This window comes from Phaseolus vulgaris, chromosome 9, assembly GCF_051622355.1.
Source record: "Phaseolus vulgaris cultivar YP4 chromosome 9, ASM5162235v1, whole genome shotgun sequence".
NCBI classification, from domain to species: domain Eukaryota; kingdom Viridiplantae; phylum Streptophyta; class Magnoliopsida; order Fabales; family Fabaceae; genus Phaseolus; species Phaseolus vulgaris.
In genome coordinates this window covers 15,384,496-15,398,451 of record NC_143506.1, presented here as the reverse complement: position 1 = coordinate 15,398,451, position 13,956 = coordinate 15,384,496, and the positions used below count along the sequence as shown (strand labels likewise).

General features: G+C 32.3%; 3 protein-coding genes across 6 annotated transcripts; 2 read left to right on the top strand and 1 right to left on the bottom strand.

Moving 5' to 3' along the window:
* Positions 1–216: 216 nt before the first annotated feature.
* On the top strand, positions 217–1,020 carry LOC137820847 (17.1 kDa class II heat shock protein). The gene has a single exon (XM_068625129.1). It carries the CDS (start codon positions 358–360, stop codon positions 826–828), a length of 471 nt encoding a protein of 156 aa, XP_068481230.1. The 5' UTR covers positions 217–357; the 3' UTR covers positions 829–1,020.
* Positions 1,021–1,653: 633 nt separating this feature from the next.
* Positions 1,654–7,260, bottom strand: LOC137820846 (S-adenosyl-L-methionine-dependent methyltransferases superfamily protein). Of its 4 annotated transcripts, none has more exons than XR_016515582.1 (13): positions 6,577–7,260; positions 6,443–6,501; positions 6,295–6,345; positions 6,056–6,191; positions 5,807–5,892; positions 5,516–5,614; positions 5,268–5,321; positions 4,153–4,297; positions 3,872–3,933; positions 3,119–3,206; positions 2,777–2,846; positions 2,074–2,235; positions 1,654–1,985 (listed from the first exon to the last, which is right to left on the bottom strand). XR_016515582.1 is itself a non-coding variant. In XM_068625128.2 (13 exons), exons 1-13 carry the CDS (start codon positions 6,866–6,868, stop codon positions 1,765–1,767), a joined length of 1,530 nt encoding a protein of 509 aa, XP_068481229.1. In that variant the 5' UTR covers positions 6,869–7,260; the 3' UTR covers positions 1,654–1,764. The 4 variants fall into 4 exon arrangements, 3 of the variants coding, with proteins under 3 accessions (XP_068481229.1, XP_090151448.1, XP_090151449.1); XM_068625128.2 differs by having other exon boundaries at positions 2,777–2,851; XM_090295322.1 differs by having other exon boundaries at positions 2,777–2,851; positions 6,433–6,501; positions 6,577–6,975.
* Positions 7,261–10,716: 3,456 nt separating this feature from the next.
* Positions 10,717–11,789, top strand: LOC137821331 (putative WRKY transcription factor 50). Its single transcript, XM_068625879.2, has 3 exons — positions 10,717–11,004; positions 11,142–11,271; positions 11,343–11,789. Exons 1-3 carry the CDS (start codon positions 10,770–10,772, stop codon positions 11,464–11,466), a joined length of 489 nt encoding a protein of 162 aa, XP_068481980.1. The 5' UTR covers positions 10,717–10,769; the 3' UTR covers positions 11,467–11,789.
* Positions 11,790–13,956: the final 2,167 nt, after the last annotated feature.

Below are 13,956 nucleotides of genomic sequence, written 5' to 3'. Positions count from 1 at the left end.
TTTTTAAACGTATAAATATTTGTGTTTAGTTTGTTGTGGATTCTTTGGTGTTATGTAAGCGGGAAAAGGTTTAGTGTAGGGTTGGATGTGAGGAAAATGGAGAATGGGCCAGAGCAAGTCCAAAAAATAATTATTTTTGGATTTTTTTAAAGAAATGAAAGAGTGTTGTGGAGCCTACTAGAAGCATGGGAACTAAGTGGCGAACCTCCTCGAACTTCCTACTACTATTCTGTGTTTCTTTCTGGAACCTCCCATTCTAACCCTGTCATCCTTATAAATACCCAAAATGCACCCGCCACTCAGCACAGAATCAAAGCAACAGATAACATTGTTTCTGCAAGAGAAGAAGAAAAGGAAATGGATATCAGGTTGATGGATTTGGACTCTCCATTGTTCTCCACTCTGCACCGAATCATGGATCTCACGGAGGACGCAGAGAAGAACTTGAGTGCTCCGACGCGGACGTACGTGCGGGACGCAAAGGCAATGGCTGCCACACCTGCGGATGTGAAGGAATATCCGAACTCTTACGTATTCGTGGTCGACATGCCTGGCTTGAAATCCGGGGACATTAAGGTGCAGGTGGAGGAGGACAACGTCCTTCTCATAAGCGGCGAGAGGAAGAGGGAGGAGGAGAAAGAAGGGGCCAGGTATCTGAGGATGGAGAGAAGGGTTGGCAAGTTCATGCGCAAGTTCACACTCCCAGACAATGCCAACACCGATACAGTATCAGCCGTCTGCCAGGACGGTGTCCTCACCGTCACCGTCAACAAGTTGCCTCCTCCTGAGCCCAAGAAGCCCAAGACTATTGAGGTCAAGATTGGCTAAATTTCTTGATTTTCAAAAATCGGCTCCAACCTGTTTGCACTTGTATCCCTGTTTTCATGTTCTGTATGAGGTTATACGGTTTTGTCTTTTCCCTGCTGTGACTGTCTTTCATGTTCTTGTTTTTGGTTATGAGTGTGATCTGAACCAGAGATATAATAATGCATGTCTTTTAATGAATTTTAAATTTTCTAATTCTTCCGCTGCTATTTTTTTAAATGCTTCAGTATTTCGATGAGTAGAAGGCCACCCTGAAGTGAGAATAGTTAAACATGTCGACATTCTATAACTGGCTTTCCACCCTAGAAAGAATGTTGAAAAATTAATCCCCAGTTAAAAAATTCAATGAATACTAGAATAATTACAATTGGAAGTTGATTGATAGTGATTACATAAGACAAAGGAATAGATTCATGCATCTTCACCTGTATTGCCAGATTGATAGACATGTCAAATAACATTAACATGCTTACAACAATACTTTTATTTCTTGTGAATTATTCTTTTTATAACTACATAATATAATTGTATTCATAACTGCATTAACTAAAGCAGAATTAAGGGATTAATTATACATTAAATCTAACAAGCTAACCCACGCCTTTGGTTGAGTAGGTTAAATTGACACAAATGACTTTGTTACCCCTAATAAATAGGAGTATAAGTATTAATATACCTTTCTCGTGTTATTTTTACCATAATCTTTGTTGATAATTGACCGGAATACAGCGGTTAATAACACGGAACGCTGCTCTTTTTAAGAACAGATCAGATAGTACTCGATCAATATTGGCCACGAAAGAAAATGGTCGAATGCCGTCAGAATAATTTTAGAATATAACGTTTTATATAAAAAAAAAATTAAACCATTTTATACGGATTTCAATGGAGTACTCTAATATTATCTTGTTCACTTCCTTGTACCTCCAATTTCGGATGCTACATCAATTGATCATACAACCACATTTTGAATGGGTTAGTGCTAATAAACGGTATGCGTTTCTTCTTTCTTTGCTCGTCTTTAATTCCGGGAGTGCTGTGCAAAATTGTAGTTTTATTCTTATTTGAACTCTCCGAAGAGATCGCATCTTTCCTAGCAAACAAAGCAATGAAGAAACCCTCACCATGCTTAGCAGGATCTGTCCGAATCAGGCATTCAGCTGAAAGGCAAAAGGAAAGAGTTAGAAATCACAGTGCAAAACAATGATAGACCAGGAACTGTTGCTGCTGTCTAAAATTAGTACTTACAGCCTTCAAACACTGGAAGACCACGGCATTGCCACTCGGGGAAGGGCTTGGCCAAGTGAAATCCATGTGATTCGGCAATGGGAAGAACAGATTTGATGACATCTTCGTTCTCAATTTGGTTTATTGAACATGTGCTGTAGACAATTCTTTCAAGAGCTGGAACTGCCAAATAAAAATAATTCTAATTTTTGGAACATTTCTTAATTTCGGAAAAATTCAAAAATTTTAAAATCCTAAGTTCATATTTGACATTTGTATATTAAGGAATGATATCTTCATTCTGAATTTGGTTGATAGACAATTCTTTAAGGACCTTGAATTAGAGACGACTTCCCCAAAATAAAAATTCATACTTATTCCTGTATATGAAATTTGTGTCTTAATGTCTATATAGAATAGCAAGTATATCATATTCATCCAAACATTTATTAAATATTTCTTTTTGCAAAAAAAAACTTGATATTATTAAAATTGAATTTATTTTTTCTTTTCAATGTCAAATAGTCATGAAAAAAATTATAATTACATAAATTTTAAAATAGACTATGAGTGTTATAATAATTTAAAATCGGATACATATTACTCGGTTGTATACTTATATGCCCCAACAAAGAATTTGGCGACTGTTATTAAGTTTCTAAAAAAATATAGAAACAGGAAGATTGATAAAATGATGTGACAAGGAAGAAACGAACTAACTTACAAAGTAAAGCATGCTGAAGAGCCTTTCTCTGGAAACTTGCAAGCTTATTCAATCTTTCCATATCAGTATCCTGACCTATGTTTACAGTTAAAAAGTAAATCGTCATACCAAAAAAATAAAGAAAATTTTCACACTTAATCTGGCATTAAAATTTTAAAAATTGTTCAATACTTTACGGGACATTAATTGATAGTGTATTATGGCCAAGCTTGACTTTTATGACATTTTTACATGCGAACCGTTTTTTTTATCAATACCACCAGTAAATAATTTTACAAGCATTACTCATGCGTTGAGTTTGACATCTAGGTAGATACAATCTACATTGTAGAATAAATTAACCTGCTGTTCTAGATGGTAGCAGATGGTCTAGTCTTGAGGCAGCAGTACCAGAACCAGAGCAGGAAGGATCCAAGAGAATAGCATTCACCTGTCATGATAGATGTAATGATAATCAGATCAGACACACAAACACACAGATGAACTAAATAAAACTGCAATCAGTAAGACAAAGTAACAAACAACCTCTAGACAAATTGTATTTTCCTTACACGATTAATAAAAACCTCATGCTATTACAGGACTTTGAAAAATAATAGGTTCTTACAACATAAGGATTAGCCATTTAGTAAAAAGAGTAAACTCCTCCAATAAGAAAAAATATAGCTTGTGCTCTAACAACAGTAGATTAAGATTAGCAATTCAGTGAAGCTTAACTCCTCTAATAGGAGAAAATATGAATGAAAGACAAAATCTCTCTTTCACTCTGGTGTACATTTTTCCAGAACCAAGTTCCCAGAAGCATTCATCACATTACAAAACTTCATCATACAGAGGCCCAACAAAGAAAGCCAGAACTCTCGACCCTCAAAACCAATACATATCGGTAACTCCTTATTGCAATGCACAAAACATAAAAAAAAAAAAACATTTCATAAATAGTAATTATTGAAGTTTAGAAGAAAACTGCAGATGTATTGATTATAAGGTCCACTTTGATAATACAAGATCAGTCAAACTATTAGTAGCCATCCCAATATACCCAATGAAACAAAAATATTTAACTATAGAGGAGGAAATATACATATACTTCACCTTAGAATATGAAGGATCCTTGGGATTTATGTTCAAGAAATCCTCATTCAGGACTTGTATGTCTGAGCTTGGGGTTAAGTTTGACAGTTAGAACCACCAACCGAAAATTAACTAAAAAAGAATAATCTCAGAATTTAATGCTTGCCAGCTGTGGAGACAGTAAATGCAGAAAAGAGACCTGGATTCTAGACAACTAGAATAGCCTGTCGTTTTAAATAACATCCGAGACACTTACTGTCGAGACACTTCAGTAAGCATCTAGATATAACAGCAAAGGATACTAGAAGCACCAGATAGCTTTATAGTGTCTTTCAAACGCTTAACCCTTTCTTTTTTCAGCTCACATGCTATAATCTTTCCCCTACTCATCATAAGGGCAGCAAGGTGAATAGTTTTGTTTCCCGGTGCTGCACATGCATCAATAACCTTCAAATACATTTGAGGTGTGCAATTAGGAAGGATTGGAATAACTAACAAAGTATCTAATGGATTCAACATTACTTTTTTTTATGTAACTGATTTTTATAGTTATAATGTAATTTACAAATTGAACATTCATAACATGACAGTTAAAAAGAGCAGGCAGCAAGCACATGGCACGTACATACAGAGTGGTTGCTCACTTCTATTCTAGTAATTAATTCACATATTGTAACCCTGGCCATTTCTTTGCTATCCTTCGAAGTTAAAATTCCTAAGGACTTATACAAGTAAAATTAGAAAAAAACATTTCATGTTAATATATTAAGCAAAAGAAGAATTTTAAAAATAGAAGCCAAAACAAATATTTTGCAGACACAATTTAACAGCTTAAATACAATATACTGCAGTATTCCTGAATCACCAATAGGATGACCAACTATCTAACAAGGAATTTGGCCCGTACAAAGAGAATAATCTGTTAAACGGTAAAGGAAACATACACGAATAATCTGTTAAACAATAAAGGAAACATACACCTCTAATTTCAGAGCAATAGCTCACTCCTACTTGAAAATCGTCTCATCAAGTTACATTGCATGAGATATTATGGGCTACACTTACTCATGAAACTAATTGACTAGAGATTCCCACATGTTATGACCGCGTCAGTTTTACTTTTTCTTTGTACTTTTTGCCTGACCTGTTATTTAATTACTAAATTGGCTATGAAAAATATTGAAAGACAGACAGAAACATGAAAAAGGATACTTAATTAACAATTTACTGCCAAGAGGAAAAATAAGTGAAAGAGTTGCAAGCCCAATGTAGAAAGATCCAAACCTAGAAAGGGGGTAGGGATAGAAATTATATGGAAATAAGTGATGTTTACAAGGGAAAAGAAGAAGAAGAAAGCATCTATGATTGAATCAAATTTTCATATCTTCAATGTTTATGCATTGCAGCAATAACTCACCTCCCATCCTGGTTGAGGTCTAAGAGCTGGTGCTGCCATGGAACTTGCCTTACCCTTTACATAAGTTTGTCTCCATGTTAGCAAAAAGATTATAAAAGAAAGAAAAACAAGCAAACAGAATTGTCATGCCAATATGTTTCTTAAATAGCAAAAGATATTAACTTTTTCATCCAATGAGACCTATATACAGATAATGATATAGATAACTTCTTTACAAGATAAAATAAAAAGAAAGAGTAATTTCTTACTTGCATAAAGATACTGCCATTTTTTACAAGAGGATGATCGTGTAAATCAGTGCCTGGTGGGAGTATCAGTAATTCAGGCAGTAGATTATCCTTTTGAACCTATTTAATACAACAAATGAATAATCTTTATGAACCAAAAATGTGGATTAAATCAATGAAGTACACCTGATGATTCTTTTATGAATTCAGTTAGATACATTCCTAAAAATAAAAAGAAATGTATTTCAGTAAACATTTCGACTAGAATATAAAATATTGATCATCAGAACAGAAATATTTTGACCAAATTACCGAGTAATTTTTCTGAAGTTCGAACAAGGCAGAATCAACGTCCAGTTTAAGCGTATTCACGCGAACATACCGAGGTACCGAAACATCTGCATAAGAGCATCCATTGAAAATGTAACAATTTCAAAACCATAATTTATAAAGCATCAACTTCGAAATCAAAACATTGCGGAATCAACTGTTACGAGCACCAGTTCCACAAACTATAACATCTAATAAAATGCATAAAAAACGGAAGATGTCAAAAGTGACCTGGAACTTCATGCAGAGCAATCAACTGTTTAACAGTCTTCACATTTCTCTGCGACAAAAGTTGTTTAAGAGCTGAACGCAGGGCCCCTTCGTGGCGCATAAGGTACTTCTCTGCATCACCAACTAGTGGAACCGCCTACAAATTTCAAGATTGACCATAACCACTTGAGTAACTAGTTCGATTTGCAGAAGTCATAGAAGTACAAGTCCTTACACGCAATCACAGAAAAACACCTCACCTGGCCGAAAAGGATATCATAGACAATGATATAAACCAGTTCTTGTTGCCTCTGCAAAAATCAACAATACACCACACATAGTGTTAAGAAATAAGTAAAAACGAAGAAGAAACAAAGTTAGCGCGGTGAAGTTATTACGATTTATGACCTTCCACTTGGTGTTGAGAATGGAAGCAGCTTCCAAGACATCCTTGATGATGGGAAGATCTGCGGACGAAACACCGAACACGTGAATGAAATGATACATTTCAGAGAGAGATAGGTAGTTATTTAGTTAGTTACGTTTTAGGGTTTCACAAAGGAGAGCGAAGGTGGCTTTCTTGTTCCTAACAGAAGGTTGATAGATGAGGGATTTGATGGAGGCAGAAGCGCGGCGCTTAGCGTCTCCTTCCAGAACCACTCTCAGAATCTTCGCTGCCTCTCTGCGTGCGAAATACGCTGACCTGTCCGCACCCCTGAGCTTTCCCCCATTTTCTTCAACACTTTTCTTCGCCTTCTTCATTCCCAGGGGTTTAGGGGTTTTGGCAAGCTCCGGAGGAAAAGAATTGCGGCGTTTTGTTTTGGGTCTCTGCATTGCACTGAATTTACACGGCGAACCACAACCTTTTGTCACTCGTTTGTTTTGCTTGAAACGACGACTCTATTAGTGTCGTCTTTACTGTCTGTTAAGAGAAATTCTTCTTGAACCTGATAAACTGTGATCTGCACTCGATCTTTTCAACCAAAATGAAAATCTGAAATTCAAAAAGTAAATTTGAAAAAATAAATTCGAAATACATTGTGTTTCAAAAATAAAATTCTGAAATAGATTTTGAAAATTAAAATATCATTTCAGAAAATAAATTTTAAAATAAAATAAAAAATACTTTTAAGAAAAGAAATTTCAAAAACATAAATTTGGAAACATATTTTGGAAATAAAAATCTAAAATTCAGAAGTTCCAGATAATGGATTCTATTTTTATTTATATCTCAGGGTACTTTTTTTCATTTTATACAATAAATTGGTACACATTTGATGAGGTGCAAGAAGTTCGAGAAGTAATTGCCCTCTTGAGTAATGCCAAAAACCTCCTATACCTCCATTTTTTCTCTTCACACCTTTATATTTTTATAATTTTAACAATATCTTTCCTAATATATTTAAATTTTTTATTTTTTTTAAGTTGTGGTGGTTGCTTGTATTGAACGTGGATGGTTGAAGTAAGTTTTTTGTGGTGTTTTTATTGATAATAATTATGTTTTTGTTCGCTTATTTTTTTTAAAAACCACAAAACCTTAAAAAAATAGTGACATACAAAAATGTATATAAAAGTCAACAAAATTATCTCAATATTGGGAAACATCGAGTACAATTACTCTCTCAAATGTTACAAGTGTTTGGAGATTGAAAAGAGATATGAAATGTGGAAGTGCAATTGAGATTATTTTAAAATATGAGTTTATATTTTATTTAGAGTTATTTAAAAAATTTAAAAAAATTAAAATTGATTTTTTTACAATTATTATGGAGATAGAGGGAGAAAGTATGGAGGTGGTGGGATATTTGGATTTCTTCTTTGACTGATTCTCCCTGCACCGCACCATTTTTTACATGCACCTAACAGCATTATGTGAAAAGTCTTCTCTATCCTTAATGAGCAACATTTGTCTTTTGGATATTAATATTCATAAGCTTAATCAAACCATTTTGGATATAGAAATTTGTAACTCATCACTAACTTTTGGATATGAAAGTCCATAACTCAAAAAACACTTACGAATATGGATATCCAAAACTCATAACTCACTTTTAGATATGTCCATTCGGAAGCTTATATGGGAAATAAAAATTACCTTCTGAATTTCTATATCCAGAATTCGTGACAATGACTTCCAAATTCTTACATCCGTAGCCATACATGTAGACTTTTGGATATCGGGATCCAGTGACATCTTAGCTAAAAAAAATCAAAGAACGAACATGGTAGTTAGTTTCTTACCTCAAAATAATATGCATCGCAAGTAAGAGTGAAAGTTTTTCTCCACCACCATAGCAACCCTCTATACACCACCATCAGCACACCAAGCATTCGTCTACAGTTTTTTTTCAAAACAAACATCACAGGGGCAATGTTGGATTTAAAAGTTTATTTTGGGTACGTATAGAAAATCATATGGTGCAAGGAGAAACTGTCTTATTCTTTTGAGTTTCGGGCTTTGGATTCTTTCGTAGGGTGTTTCTTCATGTATCCCTATATTTTGCTTTTTGCGTACCTATATTCTTCGAAATACTCAAATTACCTTTGACAGTAGATTGGTGTCCCATAAACAAAAGATGTTTCTAGAATAAAAAATCTAAAAGAAAAAAAAAAACTATTCTGAAACACATTTTTTATCTTCTGTAAAGATAAATACGAAATTTATAAAGTGTGTTTCAGAAAATATGTTCATGAAACATTTCGAAAAGAGTGATTTAGAAGTTATTTTTAAAAGGGGTAGACAGTTAATTACGAAAATAATGGGTGCAGGGAGAAGTTTGTTAAGGTGCAGGAAGAAACACCCTCTTTTATAAAGTTTGTGTCTTTTCGCACCTCTATTTTCTCAAGCATATCTCTCTATTTAATTATAGGGTTAAATTATGCTTTTATTTATTAATCAAATTTAGAGTGGATCTGGTTTTTATTTTATTAATTTAAATATATTTGAAGTTTTTATTTTTTTTAAATATATTTTAATCTTCAAGCATTGAAGATATGTAAAAAAAAATAACTTTAAAGGATATATAATTGTTTTTCAAATTTCAGGAACCAAATTTAGATTCATTCTAAATTTTCCAGAATAAAAAAATTGTTAACTCTTGACTTTATTAATATCTATTCTAGCAATAAGTTTATTCATGTGTTTTATATTTCATTATTTTGGAATTTAAATTTCAAAACAACGGCAAAAATATTTTTCAAATTTAAATTTTAAGATTATTTTTCATATTTCTGCAATTTAAAATCTGAAAGACTTTTTTTTATGCATCTTACTAACGAGTTTCTGGAATATTATTTGAAACACGGGAATTAAGTTTTCGATATAACATTATCGTCGGAACTTCCTATGATTGTAAACTTTAACTGTATAAAAAACAGCAAATATAAATTCTATACATTGCACAACATAAAATACTAGTTTTTAGCTAGTAAAAAATGCTACATAATTATCAATTTTTAAAATTGATTTATCAATTTTTAACCAGTTTTGCCTTTTTAAACTGAGCATACTGAAATGTACTGAAATTTTTGTATAAAAGATTGCCTTAGACAATACTAATTATATAGTTAAGATAAAAATACGAGTGGAAACACATTCGTGTATATTTTTGGATATTCACTTCTTTTATGATAAAAAAATTACTGTTGTGATAATATTAAAATGAAAAATAATACTGAAATTTATATTAGTTATAGAAAATGTGTATAAATAGTTTTTTTTTATTGATTTTTATAATTTTGTGGTAGGTATTTTGTTCATAGATAGTAAAATTAATAATGTAAGATAAATTCTATTTAAACAGGCAAAACAGATAAAGAGTATATATAGAAAAACACTAATTTTCTTAAAAATATTTTCAAAACATCAACCATTATGTTCAGGTCTTATTATTATTATTGAATCTCCAAAAAAATAATTGTACTCCTATATGTCGAATATAGTTTTACGTGGAGAAGTTAAAGAGAATTTATATTTTTTTTAACGTATTAAAATGTTATATCTTTTAAGAATAAAATTATTTTAAATATAATAATTAATCATAACATTAATTACGCACAATATATAAACAATTTTAGTGAAATAAATATGGTTAGAACTAGGTTATAATGAAAAACTAGATTGTGATTAATTTTTATTTCATGATTTTCTTGTACCGATCATAGCAATTGGAAGGGCAAAGGAACAAATTTAGATATTATGTCGATATTAATATTTTTTCTAAAATAATATTTAATATAGTGGATATAATAATTAATTATAGTTGTTATCTAGTTCTTTTAGTGTTGTATTTTAATTACTTATAATGAAAAGAAGAGCTATCCTTAAAATTCATATTTTAATTACTTATATACCATAATCATGTTTATATTTTAGAATTAGTGATACTTTATCTTCCTTGGTTATCTTTAATGTCTATAGAAAGTCTTCCTGAGTCATCCCAGACATGCCCCACTCTCGGTTTATGTTCTCCTTCCATATTTAACTGACTCTAATGGATACCTACCGATTTGTTTCTAGATACATGTTAACATATTATTTTTCCATCAAACTATTTCTATGATGATCATGTTTAAGAGGAGAGATATTTATGTGCTGTGATACATACATATATATATATATTATCCGTTGAAGCTTCCTAATGTAGTTCGTAGGAAGGTCACAATGAAGCTGCTTCATAGAGAAAAGGCTATGGAGTTTATATTATGTGCACCATAGTTCATTGGTTTAGTATCAATGGTGCCAAAAATGAGTGATAATAATCCAAAACCACCGGATTCACCTGAGAGTGATTTCAGCAAGCAATGGCCTTCGGAGCTCTATGAGTACCTGAATTTAGATGATGATCAATTGGCATGTGATGAGCTCGATTCGTTTGTTTCAGGGCATGTTCTCAGCCCTAACACTGATCAAGCCAATGAAGTCGGTGACCTTGTAGGAAGTAGCAGCCACCATGAAGAGTTTTCTACCAGTAAACAAAGTTCCTGAAATGAAGTTTATTTTGCTCTCTTCATAGCAAAGGAATTGATATGATCAGCAACTTCTCATAAATTATGCTTTCTTTAGACCTTCTGTTTTTCTCAACTTGTATGTGTTTGGTTGTGTCAGACGTAGATGAGAAGAAAGAAGTGAGAGATAGAGTTGCGTTCAAAACAAAGTCAGAGATAGAAATAATGGATGACGGGTTCAAGTGGAGGAAGTACGGAAAGAAGAAGGTGAAAAACAGCCCCAATCCAAGGTATGATTCATATGAGTCTTTCATGTATATTGAACAACTTTGTTAATTATATAATAAATTTTGTTTTGCAGGAACTACTACAAGTGTTCAGTAGACGGTTGTTCAGTAAAAAAGACAGTTGAAAGGGAGAAGGATGATCCGAGGTACGTAATAACAACCTACGTAGGCACCCATACTCATCCGAGTAACAGTTAAGTCGAAAATTATGAAGTTTTGAGGTTTCGATTGCTGCTGCATGTGCTCTCATGTGGAAGATATCAGAGTTAGTATTGAACTTTAAGGGCTAAGAAGATGAAATAGCACGACAGTTAAATTGGAAGATGGTGATTTGGTGAAGATGAATAAAGGTTGATACAACTGTGAGCAATGAGATTTTCCCAAGCCTTTGGGCATTGCGACCCTATGGTTCGTGATGTGTCCCTGTACCCCTATGTTTTATATGTGCTGCAATTATTAATTATTCTGTTCTTTATTTACACTAGTAGTAGCTATATTTTGCAATGGATTTTGCTTCTGAATCACAAGCAGCACTTCTTTAACCGTCTAATCACCTAATCTCCTAAAATCCCCCCTTTTTTTTTCTAAAAGTTATCTATGTTTAAATATAATTTTTCATGATTTTTAAAACATATAAGTATATTAAATTTAAATTAATCTCAATTTTGAATATTTTGTTTGAATAAGATAATTTAAATTTAGTAAAAAAAATTGTTTGAATAATTATCACAACAAATTATTTAAATATCAGTAGTCAATATTAATTGATGTTAGTTTTTTTTTTATCAAAGTTAGTCTAGATTTTTTCAACTAATATCTGTTAAAAAAGTATTCATATTAACTGAAATTGTTTTAAATTGAAGTTGACTACAATTATTTTAGCTAATATTAATCCATGTTATTTTTACAAAATGTTGATGACTGAGAATTTATTATTGACTTTTTTTAATTAATGTTGGCCGGACATCATTATCAATGATAAAAGAAATCACTGAAAACATCCATGTCATACCTCAATTGAAAAAAAAATTACACTTGCACAAAAATAATCTCTACGACATTGATTGAAAAACTTCAAATAAATCAAAGAAGAAACTATAGTGGGTTAAACATTCTAACAATTTAAATTACAAAATAATCTTTATTATAATGTCTAGCCTTAATCAAGTCGACGACACTACAATCACAGTCCAGTTAAAAGAAAATATTCTCTCTTTAAAAAATGTAAATTTAAAATATATTTTCTCTTTAAAAAATGTAAATTTAAAATACAAAAAAATTCAAATTCTCAATTTTTAAGTAAAATTTATTACTACCAAGAAAAATAGTTTTAGTTGATATAATTAGAAATTCAATTATTCAGGTCTCATTTTAAAAGAATCATCATCTTTATAAAAATTTATTTTTTTCCCTTTTTCTTATGCTTTTTCTCTAGGATTATAACCTCCTCGTTCATCGAGTCTCTCATTGAATTCCTGGCAATGAACTCTACAACATTGTCTGATCAAAATTTTAGATAGAGTAAGTTCATTATTGACTCCTTTTCCTTTGAGTTGGTTTTGATTTGTTTAGGTTTGCCTTTAGTTTAATCTTGCATGTGATGTTTTTATCTTCATAAGTAGTATATGTTAGCTTAGGGTCCTAGTGGTATAGTTAGATTTGTGATCAAGACTCTTTGGTGCATGTTAAGTGACCTTTAAACTTTTGATAGATTTGGAGCTCTTAATGAGTATCTGCTCAAGTTCGGGTAAGGGGGGCTAGTTTAAATTTTCAATAGAACTCTAAGCTAGAAGATCTGAATGTGGGGGTGATATGGTCACTAGTTCAAAATTTTGTTTGCAGGATTGATTGTTTATGAGTGATGTAAAATATTGTTTGAATTAAAATGTGAATATGTTGATTTTGATATGGATGAATTACGGTAAAATATTTGTTTGAATTTGAAAAATTGGTTGATTTGTATAGTTAATATAGAGTAAGTTAATTTTGAAGTGAAATGAGTTATTGAAATTGTTTTTAATTGACTATGAATGATGAAATTAGGCCTAATTATGCAGATTTCTCTGCATATCTCGCTCAAGTGAGCTAATTCTCGTTCAAGCGAGAATAAAATAGAAAGATGGGGTGCTCTCATGTCCATTTTTGCTCAAGCGAGGCCTATGATGAAATTCTTGTTGGGTATGAAACCATAACCAATTGGGTTGGGATGACTAGACACCATGTTTAGTGAGTGGGCTTAATCATTGTACACAGTTGAAACGCAGGTGAACATTGTTCTGTGGCTTCAAGTGGAAGATTGTTGGGTATGAAGTCATGATCAATTGGGTTGGGCTGACTAGACACCATGTTTAGTGAGTGAGTTTAATCATTGTGTCCCCTTTATAATTTTTATTTAAAGAAATCATTGTACTTGTAATTGGTGTGCAACAGGACTTAAATGAAAACCTAATAGTTGTCCGTGTGGATGTAGGTTGCAGTTGGCGACCGAACCACGTTAAATTCTGTGTTGTTTATTTTCTGCAGTTGATTCGTGATTATGTGTATTGCTTCCGCGTGCGTTTTTTCCCATCAATTTTGCGTGCTCAAGCAAGGGAATTTTTGCTTGGGCGAAACCCAATCTCGCTCAAGCGAGCAAATTCTCGCTCAAGCTAGATCCTTTTTAAAAAAACTTAAAATTTTTATTTTGGA

Bases quoted from the DNA above. Each gene is read 5' to 3' on its own strand.
- LOC137820847 (XM_068625129.1), top strand. From the start codon at position 358: ATGGATATCAGGTTGATGGATTTGGACTCTCCATTGTTCTCCACTCTG.
- LOC137820846 (XM_068625128.2), bottom strand. From the start codon at position 6,868: ATGCAGAGACCCAAAACAAAACGCCGCAATTCTTTTCCTCCGGAGCTT. The intron at 6,346-6,442 runs GTCATAAATCGT...TGATTTTTGCAG, and splicing joins TTCTCAACACCAAGTGGAAG to AGGCAACAAGAACTGGTTTA. The intron at 5,615-5,806 runs GTAATTTGGTCA...TGTATTAAATAG, and splicing joins AACTTCAGAAAAATTACTCG to GTTCAAAAGGATAATCTACT.
- LOC137821331 (XM_068625879.2), top strand. From the start codon at position 10,770: ATGGTGCCAAAAATGAGTGATAATAATCCAAAACCACCGGATTCACCT. The intron at 11,005-11,141 runs GTAAACAAAGTT...TGGTTGTGTCAG, and splicing joins CCATGAAGAGTTTTCTACCA to ACGTAGATGAGAAGAAAGAA. The intron at 11,272-11,342 runs GTATGATTCATA...TTTGTTTTGCAG, and splicing joins AAAAACAGCCCCAATCCAAG to GAACTACTACAAGTGTTCAG.